General features: G+C 30.2%; 1 protein-coding gene across 1 annotated transcript; it reads right to left on the bottom strand.

Annotated features, from left to right (window-relative positions):
* Positions 1–505: 505 nt before the first annotated feature.
* Positions 506–14,905, bottom strand: LOC111035816. Its single transcript, XM_022317595.1, has 14 exons — positions 14,694–14,905; positions 14,247–14,606; positions 8,467–8,558; positions 8,122–8,188; positions 7,490–7,639; positions 7,182–7,393; positions 6,085–6,233; positions 5,912–6,020; positions 5,689–5,847; positions 5,048–5,170; positions 4,764–4,980; positions 4,420–4,701; positions 4,073–4,294; positions 506–3,983 (listed from the first exon to the last, which is right to left on the bottom strand). The coding sequence occupies exons 4-14, from the start codon at positions 8,186–8,188 to the stop codon at positions 931–933; spliced, it is 4,743 nt and encodes a 1,580-aa protein (XP_022173287.1). The 5' UTR covers positions 8,467–8,558; positions 14,247–14,606; positions 14,694–14,905; the 3' UTR covers positions 506–930.
* Between the last annotated feature and the right edge of the window lie 889 nt (positions 14,906–15,794).

Genomic DNA, 15,794 nt, shown 5'->3' on the forward strand with positions numbered 1-15,794 from the left:
CGAAGGCTAGTACTACGCTTGACTGTGGTCGTGCGTCTTCGTACATGACCGTGTTAAACATGTATACGATGTACTCTACCGCCTTTCGATTTGTGAATCTTTTTCGAACATTAACGATACACGGGTGGAAAAAACATGAGTAATTAATAACTTGATTGCTAACTTATTTACTTACATACTTAGTATGACTAACGAGAACTCATATGCGCCTACTGTAGAGCGGATCAAATTCTAAATGTTTTTTTGGTTATTAGACTACAGCTAAACGGCAATGTTCTGTGAAAACAAATCAGTCACCAAATATCTGAGAAAAAAGTCGGTCAAGAAATAGATAAGTGGTTAATATGTATCCGCAGACAGTAGAAAAACATATTCATGTTAAAATAAAATAATAATTTTGGCTGTTAAAATATTTATTATTTACAAATAAATCATAATAAAATACATTAATATGAAATATATTTAGTATATATATCTGCTTATAAATACTACTGTGCCTTACTTCCTTACTTGTAAAATTAAAAAAAAAAATAAACATGTTGCTCATAGTAATCTGTTTTGACGTTATATAAATAATTTTAGCAGCTGGCAATATTACATATTTAAAATACGTATGATACACTAAACATTGTAACATCCACTGTATTTGAATAAGTAGGTAACATTTAATAATTGAAAATTACAATATGTACACTTTATACTCGCATAATATTTTGGTGATAAATCAACCCATTATACCTACTTAACTTATTTAAATACATTAATTATTGTCCTTTTTATAACATGTATGAGAATACACGTTGAGAACAATAATCATCATCACCTAAATAACGTATGTATACACGTTTACAAATAAATACTGTTTTTGAAAACACTGAAACGTGTTCCGTATGAAAAGTTATTTTTGAATTTTCTTGTTTTCACATAAAATTAATTTGAGTAATTAATGAGCGTATCGTGTGAGCATGCCGGTCCCTTAGACGGCCAGTTACAAGCGCTTAGATTTTCGTCAAAAGCGAGGTGAATTGGACATTTGAACTCACTAAGTTCATACTTTTGTGTCCATTTGTCCCAATTACACGAGTAGAATTTATTACATTGTTTTGGATCTCTAAATAATCCTGCACGGGTACATAACTTTTTATTTGATGGTTTTTTTACTTCGTCCAATATTACTTTGGTTTTTGTTTCTACTTCCTTTATAACCGATGTTTTTTCATCGTCATCGTCATCGTCGTGTTCAATTACTGTCCTGGTTGTGGTTGATACAATTGTTGGCTTCTTCTTTTTCGCACAGTCGCACTGAGCTCCCAATTTACTTACAATTAGAGGACTATTGTCACCGATTACGAGCACTTTTCCGTTTTCTTCGCTCTTCAAGTTTTGTCTTATTCCAGCTGTGTAGTATCGTTCAAATTCAGCATTCAATTCTGGACTAACTGGTTCGACAACTATTGGATGATTCAGAGGGTACGCCGGATAAGCTGCATGTAAATGATGCCCACCGTCTTTCTCATATTCTCTGGGTAATGTGTAGTTATTCGTGTATTGTGAATTTCCCATAGGAGCAGCATAATACCTAGGTAATGGTGAACGATAAGCTGAATCTAAAGATGAGTGAATATTATGATAATAGTTTATTAAGTCAGAAGCCGTGCTAGAATAGCCGACCAATGGTTCTGGTCTTTGTGTGTATGCTACAGGAGTTCTTACACTAAAGACGGATTCTAGAGATGGAATATATGGTATTTTAGGGGATGATATTTTTATTGAAGCTTCAGGCTTGCGCGTAGTTGATTGAACAGGAAGTACTGAATATGACTCTTGATCAAATGTCTTGGGTTCTTCAGTTGAAGATAAGTAAACTGAAGTGGGTAGTGGGCGAGATGAATAGTCATTTGAACTATATGGTACTGCATATGGTTTCTGAGAAGTGCTCGAGTATAATGGTTGTGGTGTTGAATTCTCAATAGATTCGGACAATTTTGATATGTACTCGTCAATATTGAAAGAATCGTTTGGTATATAATCTCCAGCTTGCTGGGATGGATAGTTGGCATATATTGGTTTAGGAGTACTAGTTGAATATGTAATTGGAATTGGAGTTTTTGACAATTTGGAAATGAGTTCTTCGACAAAAACAGAATCATCATTAGTAACTGTAGACGATGGGGTGTAATAGTCGACCGTTGGTTTGAATGTAGGTGTGTATGCACTTGGAGTAACTGAAGGACTGTACACTAGAGGAGCATAAGTTGAAGAAATTGGTGAATTATAACTTACTGATTTTTCAGTAGTTACGGGATATGATAATGATGAACTCTCAGAGTATTCTTTTGCTTTTGGAGATGTTGAATATGATGGTAAATTAGATGTATCTGATATTGTCGACGGTGAGCTATAGTAAAATACAGATGGTTTTGGCGTGGTGGAGGAATATGTAGAAAACGTTTGTGCAAAACTATTATCATAGCTATTTCCATGAACAGACGGTGTATAGTCAACCACAGAAGAAGTAGTGGATGGATATTGGTGACTGGAAAGCCTTGATAGATAATCATCAAAATTAAATTGAGCCTTGAATTGTTCTTTATGTAAGCTGGTGTCATGTAATGTTGGTTTTTGTGTAGAAGAGGAAATATGGTAATCGTTAAAGTCAATACTAGGAGACGAGGATAAATAAGGTGAACTAGTAGTAGAATATTGTAATTTTGATTCTTCATTTAATGTTGAATGAGAAATTTCATGCAAATAATCTTCAAATGGTTTAGAAGTAGGCTTCAAATAAATGTTTGATTCTGTGTAATTTGGTATTTCAGGTAATTTAGTGACAGGTTTCAGAGTTGTTGAATATGTTTCAAAGTTATAAGAAGGCTGATATTGTTCGTTGACTTTGTGGGAATCGTATCCATTTGGTCCTCCTAAAATAGAATAAGAATTTTTGAATTCTTTATTTTCATAAGGTACTGATGGGTTTGAGTAGACATTAGATGAAGAATAACTTTCTGAGTAGAGTTTGGCACTAGGTATTTTATTTAAAGGTCCTTGAGTTGTAGAAAATGTTTCATAATCTTTTAGTGGTGGATATTGTACATCATTTTTATGAGAATCATAGTTCTTATTAACTGGTATACTTTCAAAATTGTTTTGTTGGTGAAGAAGAATTCCAGCTTGATGCTGTGGTTCAGAATCATGTTGTTGATGATAAAGTATTCCTAAATGTCTATAATTATTCAAATCGAAGTTTGGTAATCTACTATGATGATTTGGTGTTACATAAGAATCTGTTTTGATGTATGGAAATTGCGGTTTGATAGTAGTAGAATAAGACTCTGAAGATCCATACGAGAATTGAGGTTTGCTTGTGGTAGAATACGATTCTGAAGGTCCTAGAGAAAATTGTGGTCGGCTTGTTGTAGAGTACGATTCTGAAGATCCGTAAAATACTTGAGGTTTGATTGTAGTAGAATAAGATTCAGAAGGTTCATACAAGTATTGAGGTTTACTTGTGCTGGAATAACCGTCATTTTGACTGTAGAATAATTGTGGTTTGCTTGTAGTGGCATATGATTCCGTAGATCCATATGAGAATTCAGGACTTTTGGTTGAAGCGTAAGTTCCGGTTAACCCATATAATGACTGATGTTGATTATGGTTAACATAGGTTTCTGGTGAACTATATGGAATTTGAGCACTATTTTGTGATGCGTACGATTGTGCTGAACTGTATAAGAACTGAGGTGCATTTGGTGTAATATAATTTTCTGTAGATACATAGGGTATGTGGGGTTTACTAGTTGTAGAATATGGGAAACCGAATTTACTCGGAGCATTATAAGAATCAATGGGATCAAACGAAAATTGAGGTTGATCTTGATTGTAGCTTCCATAATAAGGGACAGATGGCTCTTTTTCGTAGAATGCGTTGAATTGGTTAGTTTGGTAAGGTTGTTCTCCGTAGTTATATGATTTTCCTGAGGCTCCTAAAATAAAATAAAACATTAGCGACTATTATAGAATAGTAATTATAGTACAAATAAAGAATAAAATATTATTTTGATATATTATGTACCACAAGATCCCACTTTCCATTGCCAGTCACATTTTAATGTTTTTTCGTCATACACTAATCCAAATGGACATCTGAATTCGTATGCTGTAAGTGGAGTATAACCATCTTTAGCATGATCAAGACAAGCAAAAAACCACCGACAGTTTTCAGGATCAGCGTAGTAACCTTCTATCGGTGGGCAGACAAATTGATTCCGAGGAACCGGAGCTATTTCACTTGAACCTAAAATCAATATACTATAAAAAAAATATTTTGGTTTTCGCACATTTTAAATTATGGAAAAGTATAAGAAAACCATCCAAATTTAAATAATATTATTGAATTATGTAAAACTGTTGACTGTTTACCTTGACAAGCTCCTGTATTTGACAGAGATCCTGGCCATACGCATACCTCAACTTTTTCATCGAATGCCAAACCATCAGGACAATCATATTCGTAGACCGTAAAATAATTGGATTTTTGGTCAAATTTTACACAACGGTAAAATCGATTACAACCACTTGGATGCCTGAAGTACCCTTGTCGTGAACATTCGAATTCGGTTTTTGTATCTTTTCGAATTGCGTGAACTTCGCCATCCCTGGTAACCACCCTTTCGATGTAATATGGTGAATAACTGATTTCATCTAATATAAAATTAATTAGTAAAATTATGCAAATTATAAACATAAATAGTTTTTTATAGTACTGTTAAAATAGAATCCTTGATCAGCCGGGCGTTGTAATTGTTCTTGTAAACTTAATAATTGAGCTGATCTAGATTTCCTTGCAGTTTCAGTAAATGTTTTTGTAAGTTCTTTTAAAGGTTCCACTGCAGTTTGGTTTAAACATGTCAGTTTCCAATCCAACGCTTCGACGTCAGTTATAACTGCTCCAGCTAAATCACGTAATAATATGTATTTTCCCTAAAATATAGAAAATGTTCAATTTTAATTCATTAAAATTTTTAAATATAAAAATAATTGTGCATGCCTTAATCGAAACGCTGACACTATCATCAAATGACATCCATGTTTTATTCATGAATGCATATGGTGCTGTTAAATCTTCATCTCTTTCGATGGTCCAGTTACCTTCTTTCATTTCTTCGCACATCTAAAACATTGTTCAATATTTACGTTATGTCGAGTTGATTATAAGAAAGATAAAATACAATAATTGCATTTTTCATGTTATGAATTATTCCTGACAAGATTTAAATTTTTGACCTTTTATTTATTTTATTATAATACTAATACTATTGATCGATCAAACAACACAGTACATTTATAAATATGTGTAAGGAATAATCAAAACAGCATTTGTGTTAAATGTTATACATATTTTTTTTTAAATGTTTGAATAGTAGGTATACCTACTAAAATATGTTTAACTATTTTATATTTTAAAAGTTAAAACAGAACAACAACAAAATAAATGAAATAAAACTTACATAAATGATAAACATAATATTGTGATTAAATTAGGTATTGTTGAGTGTTAATTAATGATTAATACAATTAATGTTTACACCCAGAACGAACGGAATTTTTATAAAAAATAAAGTGTTCAATTGTCGCTTGTAACAATCGTACTCAAGCACTCCTAATTTTATTGTTGCAATTTTGATTTACTTTTTGGCGTGTAATTGTTGTTGGTAATCCGATTACTGGTGATCGAGGAGTATTCTGGGTGGGATCCTTGAGCTCAAATTTACTTGCAGTAGAAGGCAATGATAAAAGTATAGATGAATGATCAACACCAAGTCCAATTACAAGATCAATTAAAGAATCCTGAAATATTTAAAAACGTATAAATTAAAATTCTACGTATTTGCCAATTTTACACATTTCTTACAGCATTGAGTAAATCGTCGGCTCCCATAAGGCGACTGGGGTGGAAGGAATAACCTTGTTCAGAATTGTCTACAAGATTATGTGTTGCAATTATAAAGAAATTCACATACCTAAAATTTTAAAACACCTCATGATATTTAATTTGAAGTTTGTTTAGATTATTGTATAACTTACTTGGAAAGTTTTTTGAGATCATAAAATTTCGTCAATATGGCAGCATTTGGAGGAAGCACAAATTGGATTTCTTTTGAATTTTTAAATATTTTTAAAGAGCTATTTGCTGACTCTATTTTGAATTTATTTTCAATTTCTGACGATAATTCCTGTGGAAATAATTACTATTAAACTGTGCATCGTTAATATAGAAGTGTACAGTTCAGAAGAATATAAGTTAAGAATAACTAAACAAATGTAAATAATAAAAAAAATTATGCTTAATTCCAGTTTCAAGTATATAATAATAAACAATAATATTCAAATCGTTTAATTTCATATATCTGAATAATATTTGACTTAATATGTAGATAGAATCGAAGTATATTTTGAATGAAAAAATATATTAATTTTACTAATTTAATTAATTATTTCTGCAATAAATAATTGCTCTGTCATCGATACGTTTTTTACACATATCGTCTACAACCAGTTTACTAAATCATACATAATATTCAGTGAAATTCGAAGATACCGCTATTGTCTTACATCAGTCAATAATAATATAATGTGTGCTCAAGTTTCGATTTCGGATTAGATTATTTATTATTGTGAATGACCGGTTCCTATTGTGACCTTGAACTTCTCGACATTGCGTAAAAATGACGAGCATTATCATAATATCTGACGTCGCTTGTGCGTGTGGGACTAGGTATAATTTATCTTCTACCGTCAATAAACGGACAAATTAACATGTCTGTATTATTGGGTCGGACGCTTCAAGTTGTACCTATATTACATCACGCCATAATTTGAAATTCAAGTTTAAGGCTACGGCTACCACATCAGTTACCTACCTAATTCTATCATGTGGAACTTGAGACGGACAGTCGTGGTGTAATAGTTTTATTGAAAAAAAAAAATTGAAACTATACACTGTGTTTAGGTGGTATAATTATTATTATCGTCCGTGTAATAATCGCATCATAATCATAATAACAGTACGTACGCAGTTATGATTATAATATACGTACATTAGATGCGGTATTATAGTTTTGCTGGAATGCTATCGGATCCATTAAATAGTAGGGTGTGCCATATTATGTTGACCAACTCACCTTGAAGAAATGCACAACGAGTGATTTATCTACGGACACGTCAGATTGCCTTAGATCCAATTGTACGCCATCGTAATGAGTCAACACACTGATGATCTCGCTGCAAATCTGGTTTGTCTTCTTGGCAACATCTTCCGCGTACATGGAAATAGCAGCCAACGACTTGAGATCGCCATTGGTCTGTTTGTACGATTTGATCGTCGACGTAAAGTCTTATGTGCAAACGATGGATGATGTAAAAATTAATAAGTAGTTCATGCGGATATCACGTAAGCGATAATATAATTGAACCATAAAATTATATTTACCCGGAGTTTCATCGTCTTTTTCCGATTCTAAGGAGACCGGAACTGCGATATGTGTACACAGACAACTGTCAAAGTTAGGTATGTCTTTGGCGGTTCCAAACTCGCAAATGATTTGTTTCATAGGCGTATTCTCGCATTTTTGTATACTTTCTAAAATTATAAATTTACATTTTTGTACGAATAAGAAAGAGCTAAATCGGCTATTTTATAAAATTAATCAATGTGTAGGTGTGTATGTTAATAATTGTCATGCGATTTCAAGTAGGTACCTATAATATTAATTTTTTAAATTGTATAAATTAATAGTTGCCTTATAACCATTTTAGGTACTTACCTGCAGCTACCTATCTAAGATAATATGTCTAAAATAAACTAGAATCATTATTTACAACAATTAAGAGTTGTTCTAAGTAAATCGTATGTTTTGTTTTGAATTTAATAAATATTTAGTTATTTTGTATTGCTTTACTTAAATTTAAATACATAATTACAATCATGAAGGAGTACGTACGGTAAAAATAAATTGTTTTATAGTTGTATTTTTTGATAAAACTAATTGATAATTTCCTAACTTAACGTCATCATAGATAATAATTCAAAAGGGGAAAAAAGTAAAACGGAAGTTTGTTTACCGGAATATGCCGAGTTGAAAACGAGGAACATTATTAGTAGAACGGACAATCTTGGTCCTTCAGCCATCTGAAATTAAAATAACAATCTATATTGATAAATGACCAATATAATGACTATATATTATTATATGAGCCATGAGGGCTTTGGACAGTCCATCGGCTCAAGCCGACCTTCCGTCTATTAACCGATAATTCATAAATCGACCTTCTTGAAACACTCGAGACTTGAGTATAGTCATTTTAGTATATTATACTAAATACTAACCATAATAATAATATAATGAGAGCAATATTTCTGGGCATATGTAGATCACATATTTTTATTATATTATATTATATACGAACCGTTTTTTTTTAAATTTTCTTTCACTTTTCGCTCACAATATTCTTTCATATGTTATGTCGAGCGATACAGGTACATTTTTTGCGTTGGCGCCCTTGGAAAGAAAAAATAAAAAATAAAAGTTGTCATTAGTGCGTGCGTATACACGTGGGTAGGCTTATGGTATAAATGTAGAGCGGCCTGCAGTGGAACGCCCGAGGCGGTGTTCTCGATATACATGTATAATTTTTTTTATTTTTCGAGAGAGGTTGAAAAATCCTTCGCAAACCGTATTACATAAGTGCGTATGGACATCTCTCGGCGAATATAAAACCGGCAATCGGGTTTGACTGGTCTCGCGAAGAAACCTCACCCGTTTGACAAACATAATAGCTTACCTATTAATTTTGAAATAGTTTTCGCGCACGCATCGTCCCGACAATATTATATTTTATGTCACAGGCCAGAAAGACGCCTATCTAGATATACGTGTCGGATTAACTTTTACGAGCGAGTAGATATACCTCCTACTGCAGGTGTCTTATTAAGGAGTTTAATGCCCATGTAATATGTATTTTATTACAGCGAAACTTTAAGTAACTTTAGTTGTCACTTTACCATTATTAATTTCTTACCGCGATAATATCCTCATTTCGCAGTGCATTATTCTGTGCAAGCACGTCCGCACTACTACCTACGTATATTACCTATGTGTGTACCTAAATCTGGTGGTGATATCGTATGTCAGTATGGCAGTACCTATGTATCATATAATTATGGCATTATAATTTATAATTTATAAATTATAATATATACTACTATCTAGTATCTACTATCTTTTTTTTTTTTTGTGGCATCGACGACGTTGCCGGAACTGTCTAAGCATTACGTCGACACAGTATCTACTATCTATAATACCCATCTAAATGTAATATTACGATTCATAATAGGTAACATACATTCGCATAAAATGTTATTAAATGATTAGCCAAATGAACAATTTTTTTTCGTTGTTCCTCCAGAATATAACACAATAATATTATACGGCGTGAGAACTATCTGATTCCCGAAATATATTGATCGGTATCTCATCACAGTACCACGAAAATTCAAGACCGTATAGTTAATAAGTGAATTAATAAAAACGATTAAATTATATTATATTATTTGTTTCAATGGTTTCCTTTTTTGTTACTATAGTGGCAACTTCCCCAATAAAAGTTTCAACCTTATTCTGGAATAATATTTTAGTTTTTCATAATACCTACTCTAAAAAATTGTTTAATATTTTAAAAACTAACTAGTTAAAGGAGTCCATTCTTTCAAATATTTTACACGACAAATAGTATTATAATTGATTGTATACAAATTAATTATTTTTATTGCACTTACTATTCAGTTGTAGATACAATTGATTACCAAAGACATTGAAAAAAATACTACAGTATTGTACATACATTATAAACGATTTTATCATGACAATTATTCATAAGCCAGTTTTCTACAAACTCTATAAAAGCTAGAAATATTTAAAACACTCAAAAGTGTATGTTGTAAAATAAAATGTATACGACGTAGTATCTATATTATCCAAGGACCAAGACGATCTTACTATGAACAGAAAGTAAAATAAAATGTTAAAACTGAGAAGGAAATCAAGAGATTTCAAGTGACAAGTTTTAACGATGCGTAAACAGCTATATTGTATTGTTCTATAACAGTTATACCATTTTATATGGACTATATTACATCAATTAATGTCACTCACAACAGGTATATAATAAATCCATTTCCTAGAACGAAGCGCATGAGATTTAACATTAAAATAAAACAATATTCACCTGTCGATAAAGAAATGCAATCTAATAAATGTTTTTTTGAGTAGTTAGTATACGTATAGGTAAGACAGCTGGTAAGTACACCAACTTTATTTGAATGCATTTGTATTACAGTTACTTTGTGTTATATCTACATTTTGAATCATATTTTGGTGGAAAATTATATTATATTGTCATGTAACGACCGTCTGAGTGATTATTATGAAATGACGTCAGCAATAATAATGATATTATTAACAGAGAATTTGCATAAATGACTTGCATTTTAGTCACGTGCATAGTATTTTAGTTTATATTGACTAATCTTGGCTCAAAAACATAAAGTAATGTTAAGTGGAGTATTGTGGAGACCTAAATGTTGAAGAAAACAAAATGCACACATCATATATTTTGACTATCACACAATAATATAAAACACATACATCTTGTTGTACCTGCCTCTTTAGTCAATAACAGTTCTGCTAATAGTAAGCATATACTCACGCGTGACGTGTGTTACGAAATACTAAAAATTAAATTTTATTAAACAGTATTGATATTTTTGCTTAACATAATCGAACGCAATTTTTACGTTTGTACTAGCCACTATAGGTATACATAATATTATTTGTACAATGCGAAAATCGTGATAAATGATGAATACAAATAACAGCAATAAAGTATCTCATTAACATTTTGTAATAGATATATAATATGTAGGCTACACATGCAATATATGAAATGTGTGTACTGTGTACAATTCATAAGTTATTATAGTAACATGAATCACGTGTTTTTATGCAACATTTAAAAACTGAATAAAATAAGAAAATGTTATGTTAATATTCATCTATTATTTGAGTCTTTTCAAAATTGATATAAACAAATATTCATCAAGCATTTTTCTGTTAATAATTGCATACATATTGACACTCACAAATCCTTGTCGTATATATATGTATATGAGTACTTATAATCGTCGATAAACTTTAAGTTTAGATGCATCAGAATCATAGCTAGACAATATTGAGTGTTCAGTGTTTACCTACCCGTCTTGGCCGTCTACTTCGTATACTCTGAATCGAAGAGTAGTAGAATAACTAACGACAACACTGGTCACACACTTTCACAAAACTGTTTAAGAGAAATGAAAAACTACCCAGTTGTAGAGTAGTTACGTACCTGTGCTAATAATAACTCAATTTTAACTATACGATATTCAAAAATCTAGCTTTAATTCAGGCAGTATAAAAACACCTACACCATTCATAGAGAGTAAATTTAATACAGTAACACAGTTAAAACACGGACATGATTGTTTGGTGTAGGTAGGTACTGACCTTTTCAATTTAAAAATAATGTATTCGTTTAAAAATATAGATTTCTAGATTGAATAAATTGCAGATTACGGTCATCTAATACTTTTAATATCATTATGCAATTAATGTTTCAAGTTCATCGTAACTACTCACTTTTTAATACTGTTTTAATAAATGGGTGAACTAATTTATGAAAAATCAAAGTTAATTTAAGCCCACATGCAGCAAATACGTATTTCATTTTGAGTCATCCATCTTTATGCTGGACACAGATTACGTGCGTGACATAATATTATTTCATTAAAGTTTCGCAATAATGCATATTTTTTTTTTAAATGTTTTATCCTTATGTTTATGTGACAACTGATAATTTTTGTATCATATAACTTTAACATATACATACAAATGAGGATATATTTTTGGTTTGGTAGGCAAGTAGGTTCTAAAAAATCATTTAAGAGTTAAAGACCTAGATTAGAATAATTTGTAATATTTGAAAAACCGGATTATTAAACATACCTATATTACGTAAACTAGGTTTTATAAATAATAATATTACATTATTATTTAATTTGTTGAAATACTACGCATTTAATCAGAGCCACATATTAAAGTGATAATATTTATCAATACTAACTAAAGTATCAATAGTTATGAATCATAACTTATGATTAATACAATATATTGCTACTATAATTCAATTTTAGACGAAATTTATAAAAATATACTAAATGCAATAATTATACCTATGTATTCAACACTATTAATAAAACGGTACTCTTATATTATGTGATAATAGTTTCATATTAATTTTAAGACAATTAATACATAGGTAATGATTATATAAATAGGAAACACCAAAGATATTTTTTATGTACATAATATTAGTCTATTTTTCTTTACTAAATATAGATATAATATTCATTATACATTTAATAATGTACTTTTACTTTTATTTAATTAGATACTTTTTAAGGTTATTAATTTTTAGTCCATTTAAGGTCTTTTAGAAATGTAGGTAAGTGTTTTAAATTAATATTATTATTACATAGGTACTTATACTACCTAGTCACACATGACTATTATTAGTATTACCGAACGTTAAAATACTATCAATGTAATCGAGTTCTAGTTATAGTAATTTTAAGAACATTGTAACCTTGAACAAAATGGACTACCTCATATAAAAAAGTAAACCTAATTATATATATTAACAAGTAAAGGAGACATATATTGTATAAATTTAAAAATACAATTTAAACTGTGTAAAATAAATTTGAAATAAAGTTTGTTTATCTCTAAATAAGTGTTGAATTAAAAATAATATTTTTGCATTAATTACAATATAAATATTAGTGAAAACAAAAATGCCATTAAGAAATAGTTAATATTTTTTAATGAAACGTCAATAACTCAACCATTGTACCTACCTACATTTTCATATGTATTATATTTGTATAATAAATTAATAATCATCTCGTTAGCTTAATGATCATTATTTCCCCTTTTAAAAACAAAGAAATTTGATCAAACCAAACTAAATTAATAGGGTGTATAATGTTAAATTATTTTTTTTTAAATTTAAGATCATACAATTTGCACGCCACACCTATCTAATTGTAACCGTGAAATATGGTACATTGGATATCATTATACCATTCGTGATTTTCATTTTCAATTAAACATGTTTATATTAATTTGTATGTTTATTTAATGGTTAAATTGTTAGTTAGTAAAATGTTCAAACTGTTTTTCTTAGTTAATTCCTAAGATGGTTTCATTTTAAGAATAGATAATACTAGAGGTATTTTAGGATAGAAATTATATTTTGAAATATATAAATGCTTAACAAACTAATAACTACAAGATTACTAATATTTATAATAATTTGTAGACACTAAATAAATTATATGGCTTATGAAAATTATACCAATACAGTAATGTCAAACGTAGAATAATATGCATTGTTTTCTCATTTTCGTAAAGTTTGAAAATAAAATAAAATAAAATACCGTCATAGGAGATTAAAAAAATAGTATTTTAGTCGAAAAATATTGACGTTTGGTCTTCAGTTAGTACTTTTAGTTTTGAGAGTATTACAATTTAAAATTGTTATGTTTATTTATGGTATATGTGCCAAATTTCTTTTAACAGTAAAAATGTATAGAAAACGAAGATAAAACGAAAACAAAAATATTTTTGGTATATGTATTTAGTTGAACAATGTTGAAAGTAATCGACGGATAATTTGTTCTATACAACTAATACATTCATTAATTTATATCAATTATATCTGAACAGTAAATGTTTACTTTTTTTATTGAAACAAACTAAAGAAGTTTTCCTTTGTGTCGTTTTAATATGAAACCGTTCAACTATGAAAATAATAAAACTTGAATTTTATCGAAGTTTTTCTAAAAAAAATAAATTAAAAATAGGCATGTTAAGACGATTGTCAACCATGGTCCACGATATGCCTAGGTACTAGTATAGTATTAAGATTTTGTTATTATTGTGTTAACCATTAATCATAAATATTAACGGACAAAATTTGTATTTGTATTTTTGCGCCTTTTATTATACATTTAAACTTATATGAATGCAGTATCAATTAATAACAAAACGCGTGTAGAACATAGTACATGACATAATATTGTTTAAACTTACGTGTAAAAAATAAAAGACTTATGTCTCACAGTTCGGATGGATATGTTGTTGTGTTCTCCGCTGATATTATGCCGGGCGGTGGCGACAAGTGGCGTGCACTAACTGTGCCAAAGCTCTTGGTCCAGTATCGCGAGAGGTGAAAGTGATTTGTAGGATAATGCGGCGTTCAGACTGGGCGGCCCAGGTGTGCACTGCCGGCGTTCGCGTGCAATACGTAAATACATAATACATAAAATATATTACCGTTGATACATGCCGTACATAATATTATGTTACTCGGGTATACGTGTTATGGTTAATATTATTATTATTTTGCGCTTATGAATTTGGACGATGCAAGGCCGACAGGATTCAGAACCACTGAAAAAAAAAAAAAAAATACTGTTTGACAGTGTATAGTTTGGTCGACGTCGTAGTCTCTGTCGTCTTCGTCAATCACAATCTTACCTACGACAATTCACCGTTAAAATTTCGGTTTCACATTACGCCGCGGACTACATCATCGATTAATCGATTTTTACCGCAAAAAGAACACTCGTCAACTGTGTGAATATAGTCTTCTTTTACCAATTATGATGTACACGCATTGTTATGTCCTTTAGCCCTCCAGCGGCGCGGCGTTCTGTGTATGCAAATCGAATGCTTCCATGTCGCACGCACAGGTCTGAAAACGAACCGATGTGTGAACGATTGATTGATATTAAAATACCTAGACCGGAAACGCAATAACCTGATATCGTGAGTTACTGATACACGACAAGTATTGAGTATTGTCCCAAGTTAAATATTTTATTTTCACATACAATTGTTATAGACAAGATATATTTTCCAGAGGTACCTACACGACGCATGGCGCATAGTAAAAATATTTGAAATACCAAACAATTAATTTTATTTGCAATAATTGTTTTTTTTACCGAAGAAATTACTTTAAAATACAAACAGACATCTTAACAATGCCATTCAATTTTAGGCAAACAATATTGCATGAGATCCATTTATTTATGCTTACAAATTTTCAATAATATGCATAAAGATACTGGGGAAACGGTGTTCAATTTTTAAAGATTTTTAAATAGTCAAGTATATTTAATTATGAAAGAATTACAACATTAAGCATTAGCATCACATAATAAAATTAATTTAATTTTGTACAAAATATTCAGAAAGTAATATATTCTATCCAGCCGATCGTTCAATCATATTTTATAGGATTATAATGGTTTAATAGACCGGTGCAATCAAACTTTTAGCAAAAGTGTAATTATTTTACTTAATGTTGATAAAGTATGCAAATTTTATTTAATTATTTAAAAATATTTAGCTTACATACATTTGTGTTCAAATATTTACAAATATTGGAAAAATAATTAACTACACATAATCTATACGCAATAAGAAACATCGACATATTTAATCAGAACTTTTCCAAGTTACCCGAGTGTAAAATTATATGAATTTACATAAAAAAATACGGGCCCAAAGTTCTGTCATATTTAAATATTCGTATATGTGTATGACTTTTATAAGATTAATAGTTTATTAACT

The sequence above is a fragment of the Myzus persicae genome, unplaced genomic scaffold (assembly GCF_001856785.1).
Source record: "Myzus persicae strain clone G006 unplaced genomic scaffold, MPER_G0061.0, whole genome shotgun sequence".
NCBI classification, from domain to species: domain Eukaryota; kingdom Metazoa; phylum Arthropoda; class Insecta; order Hemiptera; family Aphididae; genus Myzus; species Myzus persicae.